The 17,609-nt window shown below is 34.1% G+C and overlaps 1 protein-coding gene and 1 long non-coding RNA gene across 4 annotated transcripts in view; one reads left to right on the top strand and one right to left on the bottom strand.

Moving 5' to 3' along the window:
• LOC150108202 (telomerase reverse transcriptase-like) overlaps window positions 1-9,321 on the top strand; it is a 432,232-nt gene extending 422,911 nt beyond the window's left edge. For both annotated transcript variants that reach the window (XM_090390650.1, XM_090390651.1), the window contains 3 exons: window positions 6,879-7,008; window positions 7,504-7,647; window positions 8,267-9,321. In XM_090390650.1, coding sequence (XP_090246776.1) covers window positions 6,879-7,008; window positions 7,504-7,647; window positions 8,267-8,838 — 846 coding nt within the window. In that variant the 3' untranslated portion in view covers window positions 8,839-9,321. The remainder of the gene's footprint in view (window positions 1-6,878; window positions 7,009-7,503; window positions 7,648-8,266) is intronic.
• The window catches only part of LOC150108203 (uncharacterized), a 261,776-nt gene extending 251,154 nt beyond the window's left edge, over window positions 1-10,622 (bottom strand). Inside the window, exon 1 of one of the 2 annotated variants that reach the window (XR_016548123.1) lies at window positions 10,490-10,622. This is a non-coding gene — a long non-coding RNA (uncharacterized LOC150108203). Of the gene's footprint in view, window positions 1-4,197; window positions 4,369-10,489 lie in introns of those variants that run through there. The other variant, XR_016548122.1, reaches the window with a different exon arrangement.
• Between the last annotated feature and the right edge of the window lie 6,987 nt (window positions 10,623-17,609).

Consider the following 17,609-nt stretch of genomic DNA (forward strand, 5'->3'; position numbering starts at 1 on the left):
CAAATGCATCATAGCTTCGATTTATTAAACTTCTACAATCTTATCCTTCTAAATTAGTAGTGACTTGTTGCGTTGTAAGCTAGGCTTTTGGGGTATATGACTGGAATTTTTTTTTTTTTTTTGTGGAAATATGAAGAAGAAACGAACGCCAGAAATTTTGTGTTTTGTATCAGAAGAATTGTTCGTGAAGCATAACTAAAGCTGTACTACATTTTTTCAAAAAATCGCTCAACCTCATGCATTTCAAAGTGTAATAAATGTTAAGCAAACCTATAAAGCGACTACTTAGTGGTCTAAAACATCTCCACAAAACTATAGCAACGTTCGGGGATCAAAAGTAATGTTGGATTTAACACCGCTACTGGATGCACGTGTGATTTCTGTGAAATAAATACCCTGAAAGGATTGTAGCTCTGTGGAATTGCTCTGCAACGGATGAAAGTTTTTCTAAGCGATCGACGCAATATTCCTCGTAGGGGTCACCCCCATCATTGAGGAATGACCAGCATTCCCTGGTATGAGTTTCTGCATTCTGATTTTCATTAAAATTAAAGAATCGCCTTGAAATGGAGTCGCTTGGTCGCTCTCTTTCTTTCTCTCTCTCTCTCTTCAAAAATTTTGCAAGTTAATAATTCCCCCCCCCTCCTTTTTTTTTTCATTTTCTCATCATTGACTGTCTGTTGAATGTTTATTCTCAAACAGAAGAACTAATTAACGTTGAGAAAGGGGTATTACAGGACTTCATTGCTATTTTTCTTTTATATCAGAAATGTTGTTTCTCGGATTGACTTAAATGTAATCTGAAACTTGAAATATATTTACTTATGAAACATTAAATATGGATCTCGGAATCATTTTTCGGTGCTAGCAAAATTCAATTCTGTCTTATTTCTCACAACAGAGAACTCTGTTCTTCCAATATTCGTTTGATAAATCTCTAGATAAAATTAAATCTCTCTTCAATTTCATGGGATAACTTTAATTTCGCATCCGAAATCTTCTTAGCATAAACGTATTACAAACATTGCCTCCTCAGCATTCAAGAAATGGATGTTTTCGATTAAGATATTCTTTTTAGCTCAAGGTTTTACTTTACCTTTGAAGAAATTGCAAACTCGTCCAACCAATCAGTACCGTTGTTACATTTGGAATGGTGTTCCTCTCGGTGTCTCAGTGAAAAGAGAGAGAGAGAGAGAGAGCAATTGAGTTAATCATTGACCTGTCTCTCACCATTTAAATCCACCGTTTTTCGCACAGACGCTCTGATTCTGTTGGATACATTTCCGACAGATAGTTCTATGGTCAGTGTTCATCAGTATTTCCCACTCTTCTCTAAATTTACCAACAGACGTACAGTAACTAACCCATTAACAGTTCAAATTCACAGAACTATTTTTTCTTCTTCCACTTTATTCATTTCCCCGATGGTTTACGTTTGATTCAATAATCAAGTCGTCGACAATAAAATAAAAAACAATGAAATCAACTTGGCAGTAAGGGCAATAAATCCTGACCAATGTGATGCTATAACGACTTCTAATCTCTGAAACACTTATCTCCCTAGTAACTTTAATGACATTCTTGACGACATGCGCACATGTCGTCACCCATCGCTACCCAAGGTGTTGCTATGGGTTACCACAATGTAAAAGTGCAATCACACACAGCATGCTGAGTGATCATGAATTATCATATATTTAGCAGCTTTTCTTCTTCTTCTCCGATACTATTCAATACAGTATTTATGTTAGCAAATTGTACTTAATTTACAAGTCTTAAGGAAGAACAAAATTATGAAACTGAAAGCCTTCAAGCGACAACGTTTGGTTAGAGATGTTTAGTTTCTTTAGCTGTTCCGATCATTTGACTAATCACAAGACTCGCAAATAGTTGAATAGTATTGATCATTGAACGGACAGTGGCGTTTTCGTGGGCATTTAAGCATCCCTTTTCTTGATGGTTTAATGCCGTTGAAAAACATCTTATGACGGTATTGTTTTCTGAACAGCTATTAACGGTGTCTCCGTAGCGCAGTCGCAAGTACGGCGCAACATTCGTCCTTTAATTAGGAGGACCCAGATTACCCCGTCTAGAATGCGAAAAACGTGTATAACACGAATTACCTACGCTTATATTTTCTTTACTGGATGAAAAACTTCCATGTAAGGCGCAGGGCTTTTCATCCAACAAAAAAATAAATAAATAAATAAAGCAAAATTTGAATTACAACTGGCTAAGAAGGAATGTTAAGATTAATTCAAATGTCATCGATACGTAATAAAAGGATAAGGATAATATCAACGTATCCAGAAGTAATGAATAATATTTTGCAAGTGTATATGTGAATACTGGTCACTTATAAGACAAAATAGTGCTTGAAAGGCAAGAAGGAAAGTGTTGATATCTTAAGTGATCTCCAGTTGATAAGGTTGGAGACAGAGATGATATTCCTCCCTTTGGTGGTAAACAGATGTATGTAAGGGTTAATTAATCCGCTTCTGATCTTCTTGAGAGAAACAGTTCCTGATGATTAGAAGTTTCCAAATGTTATTCCAATTTATAAGATTGGGTCATCACATAAAGTGGAGTATAGACCAATAAGTCTTCTAACTTGAAATTTAGGGGACACATTGCAAAAGTGACCAAAACAGCTCATCAAATCACTTGGTTGCTGAAGAATACGTTGTCAAGCAGAGACAAGCAGGTTATTGTTCCTCTCTATCGAGCCTTGATAAGACCCCATCTAGACTACTGTGCTCAAATTTGGTCACCTAGGTTTCTTCTTGATGGGGAGGATGTGGAGAGGATCCAGAGGCGAGTGACCAAGATGATAGCAGGTCTGTGGAATGAACCGTATGAGAACAGGTTGAGGATTTGTGGGTTGCAGAAATTGGTTGATAGGCGGAGGAGGGGAGATATGATTGAGACATTCAAATTACTGAAGGGTTTCTATAAAATTAATTCAGAAGATATTTTTGAGAACAGGGCTAGTTGTGGGAGGACTAGGGGATATCCATGGAAACTGGGCAAAAGTGTGGTTAGTAAAGGTGTTAGAGCTGGGTTCTTTACTTTTAGAGTAGTGAATGAGTGGAATGCGCTCCCTGAGTCTGTAGTGGATGCTGTGACAGTGAATGAATTTAAGGCGAGGTATGATAGATACTGTATGAATGTCAGATAGTTGTGATGAATATGATTTGGGGCCTCCCTCGATGAGTCTAATGACTCCCTGGAGTTGCCCGTAATAATAATAATAATAATAATAAACTTTTATAGACAAAATAATGGGAAAATTATTTATGAACGTATCCAGAATATTCTTGGCAGAAATTACTTGCTGAGCACGTTACAGCATCGTTTCATTAAGGGAAGATCAGTTATCACAAATGTGCTTGCTTGATTTTTATGAAGTTACGAGGGAAATAGACTGAGGGTGATGTCTATGATACTCTCTAGGAGAATGCTTTCAAAGCCTTTGAGATATTTCACATAAGAACCTACTGATTAAAATTCCTAGTACTAGTAAGATGGATGGGTTGACAGACAGATAGATGACAGGAAGTGATATTTAGAGGGTGCTTCAAAGAGCCAGGTTTGTTAGAAGAGGAATACTACAAGGTACTTCTCTCCTAACAACCTGTTTCGTATGTATTATGGCTCCTTGCTTTACACATGCCTAAGGCTTTTAATGGAAGTCAGGAAAAACTGAGGATATTCAAAGAAGACCAACAGTGTAGAGAAACCATAATACATACGAACATGTATCACGTTTGATAAATTCATCAAATTGAAATCAGCCAAACAATTATCATATTGTATATCATGATGATTATTATGAGAATCGTTTGGCGGTTACAATCTGATGAATTTTTCTAACGGAAGAAGTAAAGGAGATTTAATTGAAGTGTATAAGTTAATTCGGGGTACATACGATAGATGACAGGAATTTGCTCAATCAGCGTCTACTAGAAAAAATAATAAAAAGTTAGTGAAAAAAAAACAATTAGAACAAATATATCAAGGACATTTTTTACTGTTCGCATAGAAAATATGTGGAAAAGCCTCCATCAACAGGTTTATAGAATTGATTATGTAACTTTAAGATAGAATCAGATACTTGTTATGGGTAGAGGGAAACCAAATATGTTCAATTAAAGCTATTCAAACAACGTCGAAAAAATAAAATCAAAATACAATCACCTTGTGCCAGGCAGGGAGTGAACCTTCCGCATGTTAAGCGGATGTGATAACCACTACACCACAAACACGCTCGTGCTATCGCTAACAGTTTTAAATTTGATAAACTAGTTAAAGAAGTACTTGACCCTACTTTAGTTTATATCAGTGTTTTTAGTAAGCTAAATATATCTAAAAAGCGAATAACTATGCAAGTGAAGGTGATGATGACCTTGAGACTTTTGGATCTCTCAACACGTATGTATTGCGATAGTAATGCTGTTTGAATTAGGCGCTGATACGTATTCAACTGTTTACTGATGATATGTAGAGCAAACGGTTTAATGACAACTATCTTGTGACGTCATTCTAGACTTATCGTGTGCATTTATTACTTGTACACTGTGGATCAGTACCCTCGCTGCGAACAAACGCATCTATAATAGGATAATAATCAGAACAGATATTATATATTAAAATTAATATATTCAATAATATAGAAAGTGTAAATTTTAATCAAAACAATTATTTTTATTGCAATGCTTAATAGCATTGCTATATATGTGTGCGAGATCATAGTTTAAAACAACAAATGAAGGTTTTAACCAGCTTTTTTTTTTTTGCATGATTTATTTCAATGTTTCTAATTGGAGACTAGCTAAAACTATCGATCTGATATATATCGAAAAGATAACTTTTGAAGGTTGATACAATTATTTGGGCAAATTCATTCAACTCATTGAATTGAATAAAAGTGAATTGCATTGATAATCAAACGCGAATTCATACATTAACTAATTTGTTTGATTTTGCTTAACATTTGCTTGCTTTAAGTAACTCGGAAAGGATATGCATTATTCTTATGTACAGCTGTAATGTACTTTATTTCAGATGTATAGAAGTTTTGTAGAATTTGTAGCATTCAGATAAGTAATAGTTTCATAGTTGCATTGTTTATATTTCTAGCACCAGCGATCGTCGACATCCCATACTTTTCTCGTGAACTCGAGATGTAACGGTTCTGTCAGCAATTGTATGTAAACGTTCGTATTTTATGCGTCACACCAATGCTTCGTAATTATTATTTGTTTTTGTACGTGTATATTGACTTTTGGGATCCTGGTAGAAGTATTGTATAGTATGAGGAGTGTGTTGCATCTCTCTTGAAACTGAAAAGTTTACTCCAATTATTATATACTTTTTCAAGAAAATGAGTGTTCTCGTTGATTCGGGGATACTTTCTCGTTAATTTTGAACCTTGCCAAATATCTTAATTACGGTTTTTAATTGTTGAGGAATATTCTATTACTGGGCTTGTTCCTAGATGTTGCGCCGTCACTTAAGCATTGCAAGACTGACAGGTTAGTTCGTTTCGATTAGTGTATGAACATCGGGAATCGTCATTACGAACACGCTTTAAAGGACTCAAATAACTTTCGCACACGTACAACCTTATGAGCGTAAGGAGTTCATTTGGGTTCCTTTGAATTAATTGCCCGAAGAAACTAAGGCTATGAGATCAGTGTATTATGACTGTTAGCCGCGTGTGTTCTTCTGGCCAGCTATGTATTTTGCAGGATGAAAAACCAGACTTTCGGAGAGAAGAACCCCTCCTCCCCCATATGAGACCGGTCAGAAAAACCGTTCTAAACGTTCGGTGCTTCATAGACGAAATTCGAACACAGGTCTTTTCAACCAAAGGGCATCGTATTACGATATGCATTAGCTTAGCTGTGTACGAGACTAATATCTGTGTTGGAAGATTTTATTTCTATTATTGCTTTTGGTCGCATAGCAGTTTATTATCAAATTATTCATGATGAGTTCAAAAAAGAGAAAGAGAGAGAGAAATGATAACAAAAACTCAGATTTTAACTATTTATTATTATTATTATTATTATTATTATTATTATTATTATTATTATTATTTCCATGCAGTTGTACACGTTAATATTTCTGTTTCTAAAATTAAAAATACTTTATGGTTTTATTTCAACCTACTCCCTTTGGTGAACAGTGAATTTATTTATTTTTAATAAAATATAATGATTTGCGGCTCTTGATTTTTTTTTAACTTTTATTTATTTTTATGATGGTTCTTGCCTCAGTAAAAGCTCCCGACTGCTATCTTCACTAAGGAACAAGAATATTCTCGTTGTAAAATGCTGAGATCTGTGGTTTATCTACAGATCGTAAAAGTTTTACAAGGACAATGCATTTAAAATGCTTGGGATTTGGATAAAGTAAACCCACTTCCACTCTTATAAAATTTGGAAAGTTTTTTTTTTACTGCTGTAAATATTAAAACATAAATATTTAAAAGAGGACAATAACTCCAAACCATGAACGGTATTAATTTTGTAAATGTTATATTAGCGTACTTTCTTTAATATTTGAGTTACTATTAAAAATGTAATAATAATAATAATATAATTGTTTGCAACTCTTGGGTCCCCGGTTCGCATTTTGAGTTTCAGAATAGTATGATTTTTACGACCTCCCATTTGCTCTTATCTAACATATTCTCTGAAAAAAAAAAATCTCTTTATTACCAAGTCTTTATTTATGCGCGGTGGAGTGTTTATAATGAAGTGAGTCTGTTAATTTAAAAAAAAAATGTGTGTATTAATAATAACATGGCTTCTATTGTCTACTTAATTCAAATTTGAAATTTAAATAACTAATTAATTGATTTGTATTCTCAGACTGGTGTGAGTTATCTATGCCTTAACGGCCAGATGGAGCTGCTGCAGCTTTTACGGGACTGTTCGAACGTCGACATTAATCTATCTGATAATGAGGGTAATACCCCTTTAATGTTGGCAGCACAAGCAGGTAAATAAACTATTCTGATTTCACGTTTATAACTATTTTCTCTCATTTTTTTCATAAAAAGTTCTAACTCAGCGCTTACACGCGAAATGTCTGTATATGTACAATAAGTAGGAAATTTAGTAAAATTAGTCAGAACAATTATTTTAAGAACTATATTATATATATGTATAAAATAATTTAGGAATCAAAATAAATTATGAAATAACAAGTAAAATAATTATTTATATGAAATTGGAAATAATAATTCTAAAACTACTATTACTTTAAAAATAAAAAGTCCGCGCAAGTTAATGATATAGTTATGAATAGCTTATAAAATGAACATATTCCCGGTAATTTTGAAAATTTACTTTACTGAACTTTTATGTATGAAAAAGAAGTTCGGAAAATTAAATTAATCACCTTGTAGCTTTATTAATGATGCTCTGTTTTTCATTATTATTTTTTTTTTTTTTAAATTCAACTATTAGCACTAAGTTTCATTTTCTTTCGCAGGTCACATCGAAGTAGTAGCTTTTCTCCTCGATCATTTCCATTCTACTATAGAAGTGGATCAAAGAAATAAATTTGGTTTAACAGCTCTTATGAAAGCAGCATTGCAGGGCAGAAATAGATGCGTCAAACTTCTGTTAGATGCAGGTGCGAGGTGCTGCCCTCTAGTGACAGCTTTTATTGTCAATATATTTATTTATTTATATTTATAAAAAAAGCAAAGAAAATGTAACAGTATAGAAGTTATTATTGTTAGGTAAAACCTCCAAAAATTCCAAGACCTCATTACGGAAATTCTTACACTAAATTAATAAAGCTTTTGTTTTGGCGGTGAGGAATATCATACCCTTCATGGAATAAAGTAAATCTGATTTTAATACTTCAGTATTTTTTAATTTTTTTAATTTATATATGTATTTAAAATTAAAAATAATGGATACCTTCAATATTTCATTTTTTTTTCTAAAAATGCAGCTGTAAGATAAACAATTAATAATAGATAACCATACTTCTAAAATACTGAGAGGGGGTGGGACTTATAATAAAGCACAGAAGTTATATTTTGTAAAATGTTTAAGTAATGATATTTACTTTAAGCCTTAATTCAAATCACAACAAAGTCACAAATGTTCGCACATTATTGTCAACGATCTTTGCTAGAGAATTTGCAGGTTTTTACCCTCTAAGAATAGTACTGCTAACTTGGCGATATCACACAACAGATTTTTCTGAATGTCTTGTAAAAATAACTTTTTTTCCCCTTTAGGTGCCAACCCATTTCTTCGAGATCCAAGCAGGAAATTTTGTGCCCTCGAATGGGCGCAACTCTGCGGACGCTATACATGTGTGGAGCTTCTTGAACAGGCGATGGAAAATACTCCAAAACCAGCCAGTCCATCAGGAAGTCCGTTAACAACGGCCAAAACTTGCCACACAACGACGACAGTGCCTTCGACAGAAAATACTTACGAGTACGCTTTGGACAATCGTGGGCATCCCATTCGTAAAGGGGGCGGCGAAATCAGCTGGTTTCGTCAGAAGTTCCGTAAAACTTTCCGCTATAGCGACAACAAGAAGAGCAAAACTGCGGACTTCAATCTCTTAAACAACATCACGGCAGCGACAGTGATATGCGCATCTTCCGCCATCCTTCCCAACGTAGAAGGCCCGCCCAGACAATCCAGTCCTGAAAGCCGTTATAAGGAAAACAGAGCCATGATCATTCCAAGGGTGGAGGTCTGTCATGCTGGCCAGGTGATGAACGAAGTGACAACCGAAAAATATGCTCCACAGCGGCCTCCAAGAAAGTCATCACTGGAACGCAAAAATCTTGTCTGACGAAAGATTTATTAGAAGTCGGCCGGTTACACGAATCTTACAATCGCCAGGCGAATGGAATTATGAATGAATCTTGTGGTAATTTAGTGCTAGCAATGTCCTGATTTCCACAGACAGGACATTTAGTCCTTTAGGGCGCTATAGTATTCCTTCCACCTCACTCTGGCCACCAGAATATGATACCGAATATTTCTTAGGTTTGGAAGGTTTTCGAGATCCAAATTTCCTTGTTGATCCTCCTTGTTTCCATTGTTGGGTGGAATTCTTCAGGAACTCTTGCTATGGACTTCTTTAAGCCATCATCAGATGGATCTGGATATTGTCGCATTGAGGTGAAACGTAGAGAATTGATGGCATATAACCTTTGGGTAGCGCTGTTAAGCAAACACGTAAAGAAATTTATTTTGAAAACCAGTAAATAATTCGTATTATGACTGAATTTTGACCAATTCGCAATGTTTAAATAAAAAGTCCTTTTACTGATTTGTCTTTTCTTTTTTCTTTTTTTTTTTCATACAATAAATACAGAATATTAAGAGTATGCTGAAGTATTACATATCGATTTAGCGCCGAAAGGGTAAGTAATATTTTCGGGGGGGGGGGGGGGGAGCACGTCTTGCCTTAGCCAGGAAACTAAATTGCATTCGACCATTCAGCTTTTTCACTATCCCCCACAAATTGCTATTGTTTTCCAAGCTGTAATAGGACACCGAATCCACAGATTCCCGTACTATTCATTCAGTGTACTACACCCAGAATTTGATCTGCTTAATAAATAACGACTGCGTTGTTCTGAAATGGTAATATTAATGAAAAAATATTATTATTGTACAAGTATGCGAGCGAAAGGGACATTTTGCTCGCATGCAGTGATGCTATTTATTATCACAATACCTGAACCGAGAACTGTTGTTGGCTTATGTAGTAAAATACATAAGCCATAAATGGTTTTTGGTTTTCTTTTGTCTAATTTTGTCACTACCAACAGTCTGTTTGACATCACAAGAGAAATTTTCATACAGAGATCAAATGTCATTAACTTCCACTCAACGGAATTATTAATTTCACTTTGAATCATTTTGCCAAATTTGCCTATTGAAACAATGAAAGAAATATTATAATTTCCCAACAGTTTTTGTAAAGATTCCAAATACCAAATTTCGTTTAGATAAAGTCCGAATAATTTGCCTTACAGATGGATGGACAAATCGACTCTTAATATTGGTACCTACTATTTGCGAAATGGACGAAGTCTGAATCTTTAATGAAATGTTTCATTTTGTTAATACACGGAATTTAGAATTTGCTAATAAACACTTCATCCAAGTTTACTTTAAAAAAAATTTAAAAAATACGTTATTTTAATATTGTTTTCGCATTATCTTGATTCCATTTTTGTTTGTTTATTCAATTTACGTCTCTGGGTTTATTATTTTCATATTACTTTTCAATTACACTTTAAAAAAAAAAGCGAAAAATGCTTTTTGTAGAAACAGAAAAATTTCGTTTAAAATAAAATGAAATAAATTGACAACTGAGCAATACGACCAAATTTTGGAACTTTGAACCTACATGAATCTCATCAAAACATTACTCTAATTTGCTAAGCAATAAAATCATAAATAGCAATAATAATAAAATCCTTACTTACATTGAACCACATATGGATATCAAATTGATCTAGAAATATGTTCATACATATTAATTAACGTAAAAAAACATTTATTTCTTTAAAAATTATTTTTCTATTAATACATTAAAGCAAAGCAGGTCTATTTTATACGAAGAGAGTTGCTTTAACACGTCTGCTTATCTTATAAATATGACGTATAATTGCAAACAACTTTCATTGGTTCCATTCAACTCGTTGCTATAGCAACGTTACTATAGTCGTCTGTTCATTTCTACCTACAAATTGGAGCGCCGCAGCTCGAATATGAACTACATAAAAGTTAAAAAAAAAAAAGTTTATTAATCGTAAAGTGCATGACACAGAATCCTCAGGACTGTACACTTAAGACGAAAATGAAGGGACAAGGTGGCTTAGCTTAGCCGGAAGCAAGACAGTTTTAGCGACATTTCCTGAGAATCGAAGACGGAAGATTGGTCTTACCCGTGGTTATATATTCAGCTTGCTAGCCGATAAAGAATGTTGGCCGCCACCTATATCTTTTTGCGAAGAGGAAGGATCAGAGACTAAATATAAAAGTGACAAATCCCCACGGTCATCTAACTCTCCTGGTGAGCTATTTATAAACCGCGTGTTAAAACTGGCCAATGAGAATCGAGCATGTGGGTCAACAGTGATGGGTCAAAGCTGTTGCGGAATGGGAGAGATAATAAATTGGAACACCAAGACACATTTTGCAAACAGCGAACCGAACTTCCTCAGTTACAAGATTTTTTTTTTTTTTTTTAGCATAGTAACACAGAAGACTGAAATTTCGGAGATTTCCGTAGGTGGCAATACGCAAACATGCTAGTATAATTCTATCCCTATTCTAGGGAATTGTATTATTCCCTTGAAGTACATTAATTCAAAAAAAGAAAGGAAGAGACAAAAGTTATATTTATTTTTAGAAAAGTGAGTATGTAATTATAAATTATCTTAGCAATATGAATATGAAAATCAGTAGTTTGTAGTTTGTCGCGTTTTTTTTTTTTTTAATATTTTTAAAGCAGATTGAAATTAGCATAGCACAATACTGAACATATAATCCAACACAGGCCCTTTGGCTTTGATAATACTAGTAGCTGTATGAGACCATCAAGAGTTCTCTTCGGGATTTTGTTTATTGTTCGTCAAAAAATACTTACGGCAAGGAAGGCAACGGGAAACCACCTTGCTCATAATCATCTCCCTAGTATAGTAGCATATATAGCTACCCTCCCCTGGCCGTATGGCAGAAGGGAACAGATAGATAGATAGTTCTGAACATAAACTTTTGATTTTATTTGCATGGGATTATAGGCGTTACACTTCAGTGTTTTTGTGTACACATGCTTTTTATACCTGCAGGGAAAAATTGGTTTGGCAACAAACCACTAAAATAATTGCCTTCAAAGCATCTTTGAGTTGCTTTAAAAAATGATGGGCGGAAAACCAAGGACTGGACTGATGAGAATGATGGAGCTCAAACCTTGATGTGTACAGCATTTCCACAGTATGGAGATGAACATCATGATAAACATCAGCATTGTGACAGTAGCCCTCGGAATTTGAATTTATTTTGAATTGCTAGCTTCAGCTTATCACAGAGCATTTCACTGCAAGTACGCTGTTTACTGGAACACGCTTTTTCTGACAATGTTCATGGATTGGCCCATGAATATTGTCCTAAAAAGTCGATCATCTTTTCTTTTTGATGTGAACTTTTTCTTGACAAATGAAGTTTATATGCAATATGAAACTTTGTTATTAGCTTTCCAGTTTGTAGTAGTTGGTGTATGTTTTGCCAGCAACGAAGTATATCTTAGGAAGAGATGTACCTTCCTCGTGATATCAGTTCAAAAGATAATTACACATATCCAACCTAATCTCATAATTCGCAGTTGGTTTGCCAAACAGAAATGGAGATTATCCCTAATCTCCATTTCTGTTTGTCGTTCTTGAATGTGTTGGACTTTTTTTTTTTTCTTTTTGCAATGATGTGAATGCCTTTTCCCCTCGATCATTCTTCGTTAGGGACGAATCTTCATCTGTTTTGGAACATTTTCAATCCACTGGTATACGCTTTGCCGAGCTCAACGTAAGGTACCATTGTGTTTCGCGTGAATATCTGCCGTTGAAAAAACGAATCACTCCATGGTGTTTATCTTTGGTGAAGTCCAAGAATAATTGCCCAAGAGAAGTAACCACTCAAGGTACATACGTCTTATAGAATTCATGTTTTCGGTTATCCGCGCATCCAACAGTAAATCTAAAACAACCCCTTGTTAACTCATCTTCATTTTTTTGTTTCAAATGAAACAATTGTTTTCAGATTATATTAAACTTACTCCATTTTTTCCTTGTTGCAATGATCGAATCAAGGATTTATATTCTAAAAGAACTGTAACTGGTTAATAAAACGTACTAATCAGAAAATAGACAAACAGATGTTATAAAAATAACTCAGCCAATGGAAATAGACCAATTGTTAAATAGATCTTTCAGTAATCATCGTAAAATATGATCGAAACTGTATACACACTATGATTCATCTTCATTTTCTTGATCAGCAACTACCAATCAGTTATTATGGTCAACTTTAGAATTGATAAACAATCGCATAAAAAAAAAGTAAAAAAAAAAAAAGTATTTTGGGAATTGTGGACACGCTCTTGACCCGTGAGTTTCATCAAACTCCGCAATATTTCAGACCGATCCTATTTAATACTTAACCAGACCACCAGGCGATCACTCTGCTTGCGAGTCTGTTCTTCAGCGGTTTTGTGTTTGAGCGCTGGCAGAAACGTTTGTTGTTGTTCAAAGTTGTTTCATCTCTTTGTTGACTGAGATTTATATTCGCCTTATTTGATTATATTCGCAAGGTTTCAGATGGGGGGGGTCAATTTTAAAGTTATATTTTTTGTTTTATGCAACTGATGATGCCACATATTTGTCAACAGAATTTTCAACATTTTTCCGTTTAAAGACACTCGGTACAGGTGAGATAAATGTCGAAAGTGATGTGTACCAAAGTTAATTTATAATATCATATACGCATCCGTGTTTTGCATTCTTTCTGACACTGATGCACATATGATGGAATGGAATGGAATGATTTCCTTTCATCCTTACGGATGGTAGGGGAAGCTATGCTACCATACTAGGGAAGTGACTATGAGCAAGGTGGTTTCTCGTTGTCTTCCTTGCCGTGCTATGTCCTATGGCTGTATCCTGTGCGTTCACTGGTCCGGTTTGCTTGCTTTGAGGATTGAAACCCCCCCCCCCACCCGAATAAACGAACAGCCATGCCCAAGACCGGCTAACTTGGCTATGGCTGAGGAAAATCCTTAAGCTCCTCACGTCTCCGACGGGAATCGAACCCGGGACACTCCTTCCCCAGGGATATGGTTGCGAAGCACACAGCCACTAAGCTAGCCGCATATATGATACATAGGTTAATTTTAATACACATCACTTTTGCCATTTATCCCACCTATATGGAGTGTCTTTGAACAGGAAAAAGATTACGTGGTACACATTGTTAAAATCCTTATAAAGACTTTTTGGTTCTAGACTCAGCTTCGAACTCAGCTCTTCCCAACCAAAGAGTTTCATCGATTCCATCTGAGCTGCAGACGATCAAGGCTCCGTAACATGTATACATTGTAGATTTCTAAGCAACAAAATAAGAGCATAAATAACGAACAAACCTTTGTCATTGCTTTCGGCGTTGTATGCGTATATCACTTTTTGGTCCAGCTCACTTTGGACATCGAACCTCAATCGGTTTCGACGATGACCTTTGGTTAGAAAGACAACAGGCAGACAAGAAGACTTTATGAAGGCCTTTAAAATGAACGTAAGTTGCGAGCTTCATATGGTGGTGGTGGTGGCAGGATTATTTCCTCCAGGAAGCTGATTTTTTATCCCACAAAACACAAAGTTATCAGAAAAACATACACAATTTACAGACATAAAACATTGGCCTCAGATCCTTGGTTGCTTCGGCAGCAATTTCAGACAACAGCAGGTCAAAATCATCATTTTGCTGACCTATTAATATCCATTGATAATGCGGCCGGTTAGTTAGCAGTCAGAGTAGAACTATCTTCATGGGGCCTGAAACAATTAAGGAGAAGGTTGAAAAACCAGTTATGCATATAACACCGAAAGCAACAAGACAAGAAAAATAAAAAAAAATAAATATAATAATTCATTCAATCAAAATCAGCTAACGCCTTTTTATTCCCGTATACGGAGAGAGTTGATTTTTTTGTTAGTAAATTTCATCAAAATCTGTTCCAGCCATGGGAACCATCATATCTGCTTTCATTCTTGAAAGACATCTTAACAAAGGTGAAGGGGTGAAATATCCAGGATGTTCTTTTTAAGAATTTCAAAAACAAATAAATGAATTAATTAAATAAAATCTAAAATATATATTTTTCATATTAAAACATGAAGTCTAATATATTTTAAAAATCTTTAAAATCATTATTTTTTTTATTTTATATAAAAACTTATTTTAATACTTATGCTGATCAGACAGATGCTGAATATGAGCAGAATTCAGTTGTTTTAAGACGATTTCAGATTCTAGTAATGTGGGAATTATATTTATTTGTTGAAGCTACAGGTGGCCCATAAATCACAAATAGGTTTAATATTTTTTTTTAATTTATAATTACTTTTATTCATTTTTGTTATAATGAAATACAGAACTTGTTAATATTTCTGGCTGAAGCGCCCTCATTTCTGCATGAATGTTCCTCTTCAGCTATTGGATTGTTCATATACACCTTCAGCACAGGAAGAAGTCGGGAACCGTCAGAACTGAAGAACGTGATGGCCAATGAATTGCAGATCTTCACGAAATTACATAATCAGATGCTAGTTTTTAAAATAAAATTGCACGCTTTTGGTTCGTTGTGAACTTTTGTGATTAATTTCCCAAATGTTCCTTAGAATACTTGAAAAAAAAATTTTTTTTAATTAACATTAAAAAAAAGTTATTCACATTTGAAACCCTTTCATAGGCCATCCTGTACAAAAACAAATACAATTATCTGAAATTTTAAAATCAAAATTATTCGCTTTCATATTTTTATATATTTTCGTTTTTAAAAACATGAAAGCAACATTGGAAATGAAGAAGGGGGTGTTAAGTGGAGGGGGGGGGGAATCTCTGCCATCATTGACAGAAGAGTCAAGAGGTGAAAGTCAAGAGAAAAAAGTGTAACCTCACGTAGTTGTTCATTGCCAATTGCCTACGATAGAAAGCCGTCTTAGAAGCACGAATGTTTGCCAGCCACTCGAAAGCAGACAGTTACCTTTTGAAGTCCGACATATTTCAGAAATACTGGCGAATGAATGCGAAGAGTCGCTGCATTTACGCTTTTTCGTCTTAATCTATATTATTAGACGAATTACCGTGACCTTCAAAGTATATCCTATTAAATATTTCGTCAATGTCATGCGTATATGAAGATACACACGCGCCATCTATTGATGTTATTTTGAAAAATTTTAATGATTATTAAAAAATCCATTTTTTAAGTATTACGTTTCTAAATAATAAATGCATTAATAATTCAGATCATTAGTTAAGCTTAATTTTAACAGATTAATAACTAGTTATAATGAAAAAAATCAGTTTAGTTATAAGTTGAAATGATGTTGAATTTATGAAGTATATTCGCGATGGTCAAATGCTAGTGAATGCAATTTCAATATTGCATTTCAGCAAGACAAATACCCATAATTAAAAAAAAAAAAAAAAAACACGCTGTAATGATATAAAATTAAAAATTATTTTTTCAATAGGTCTATTTTTTTTTCTATGGAAAAATAATTACGAGTGTATATATATATATATATATATATATATATATATATATATATATATATATATATATATATATATATATATATATATATATATATATAGAAAGTTTTTTACCTTGGGTGTAATATACGTTAAAGATACCAATAAATTTTATATACAGTACTTGGTTTTAATCCTTTTCCCAAGCAAGCAAAACAAAGTTTTGCGCGTGAAATATATTCACGTCTGAGCTTGTCACGTGCAAAATTTTGTTTTGCTTGCTTGGGATTAAAACCAAGTATATAAAATCTCTTGGTATCTTTAACGTATATTACACCCACGGTAAAAAACTTTATATATATATATATATATATATAATTTATTAGAAACGTTTCTGAATATATTGATGATTTTATTTTTCATATGCTGCTGTTTTGAGCAACATTCTTTTTATTCGTATTATTTAGTTACTGCAGTCGGAGACATACGTCATAAATTGAGCTACTTATCATGTCAAATGTGTGATAAAAATAATAAATAAAATGAAATGTTTCTGTCCCTTAATTATTTATAACTTTTCGGAATTGTTTCATTTAAATATGTGAACCATAAAATGTGATTAACGTTTCTCACAGATCACCCAAGAAGCACTTGAAATGCAACTAGTTATTCTCTTGCTTATTGGGGCAGTAAGGTGGTGTTTCTCTCTTTTCAACCCGTCCCTTTACCTGACCTTCAGGGTCAGACCCTTTACGTATCCCCTCCCACTCGAGCAGCGTAGAGACTTACCTTAACCTTTGTTTTAATTCACTTCCCCACCTTTAATTAAGGGTTGTGTAAATCTAGGAAGTCCATTCTTTCACAGAAAGACAGATAATGACATAGCAGGGTTAAAAGGAGAACAGTAATTACGTTTCACCTTTCCTCTCTCGCGCGTCTGAAAGGCGCCGGGGATAGACCCAAACCAAAAACAAAACGCCAGGCATTTTTCTGAGAAAATTTACAAAAACGTAAATGCTTTCAAAAGTATCATATAATGTACGTTTTTTTTTTTTAATCTCTTAACAGTGTAATGTTCTTATATCTTTCGCATTACATTTAGTTTATGCCATCAAATATGGAATAATGCTGCTACGAATCAAAGGTTTTTTTTTTCTGAATTTTATTGTTTTCATGTACATGCAATAATATTCCAGTGGAATTAAAATTTAATATCATATAATTTAATTTAATATAATGAATTATTATATAAGTATTACAAGATTTAGTTCTTACAAATTTCTGTTGTATTATAAT

Source organism: Typopeltis vanoorti, chromosome 3, assembly GCF_054136105.1.
Source record: "Typopeltis vanoorti isolate ZY-2024b chromosome 3, IOZ_Tvanoo_1.0, whole genome shotgun sequence".
Lineage (NCBI taxonomy): Eukaryota > Metazoa > Arthropoda > Arachnida > Uropygi > Thelyphonidae > Typopeltis > Typopeltis vanoorti.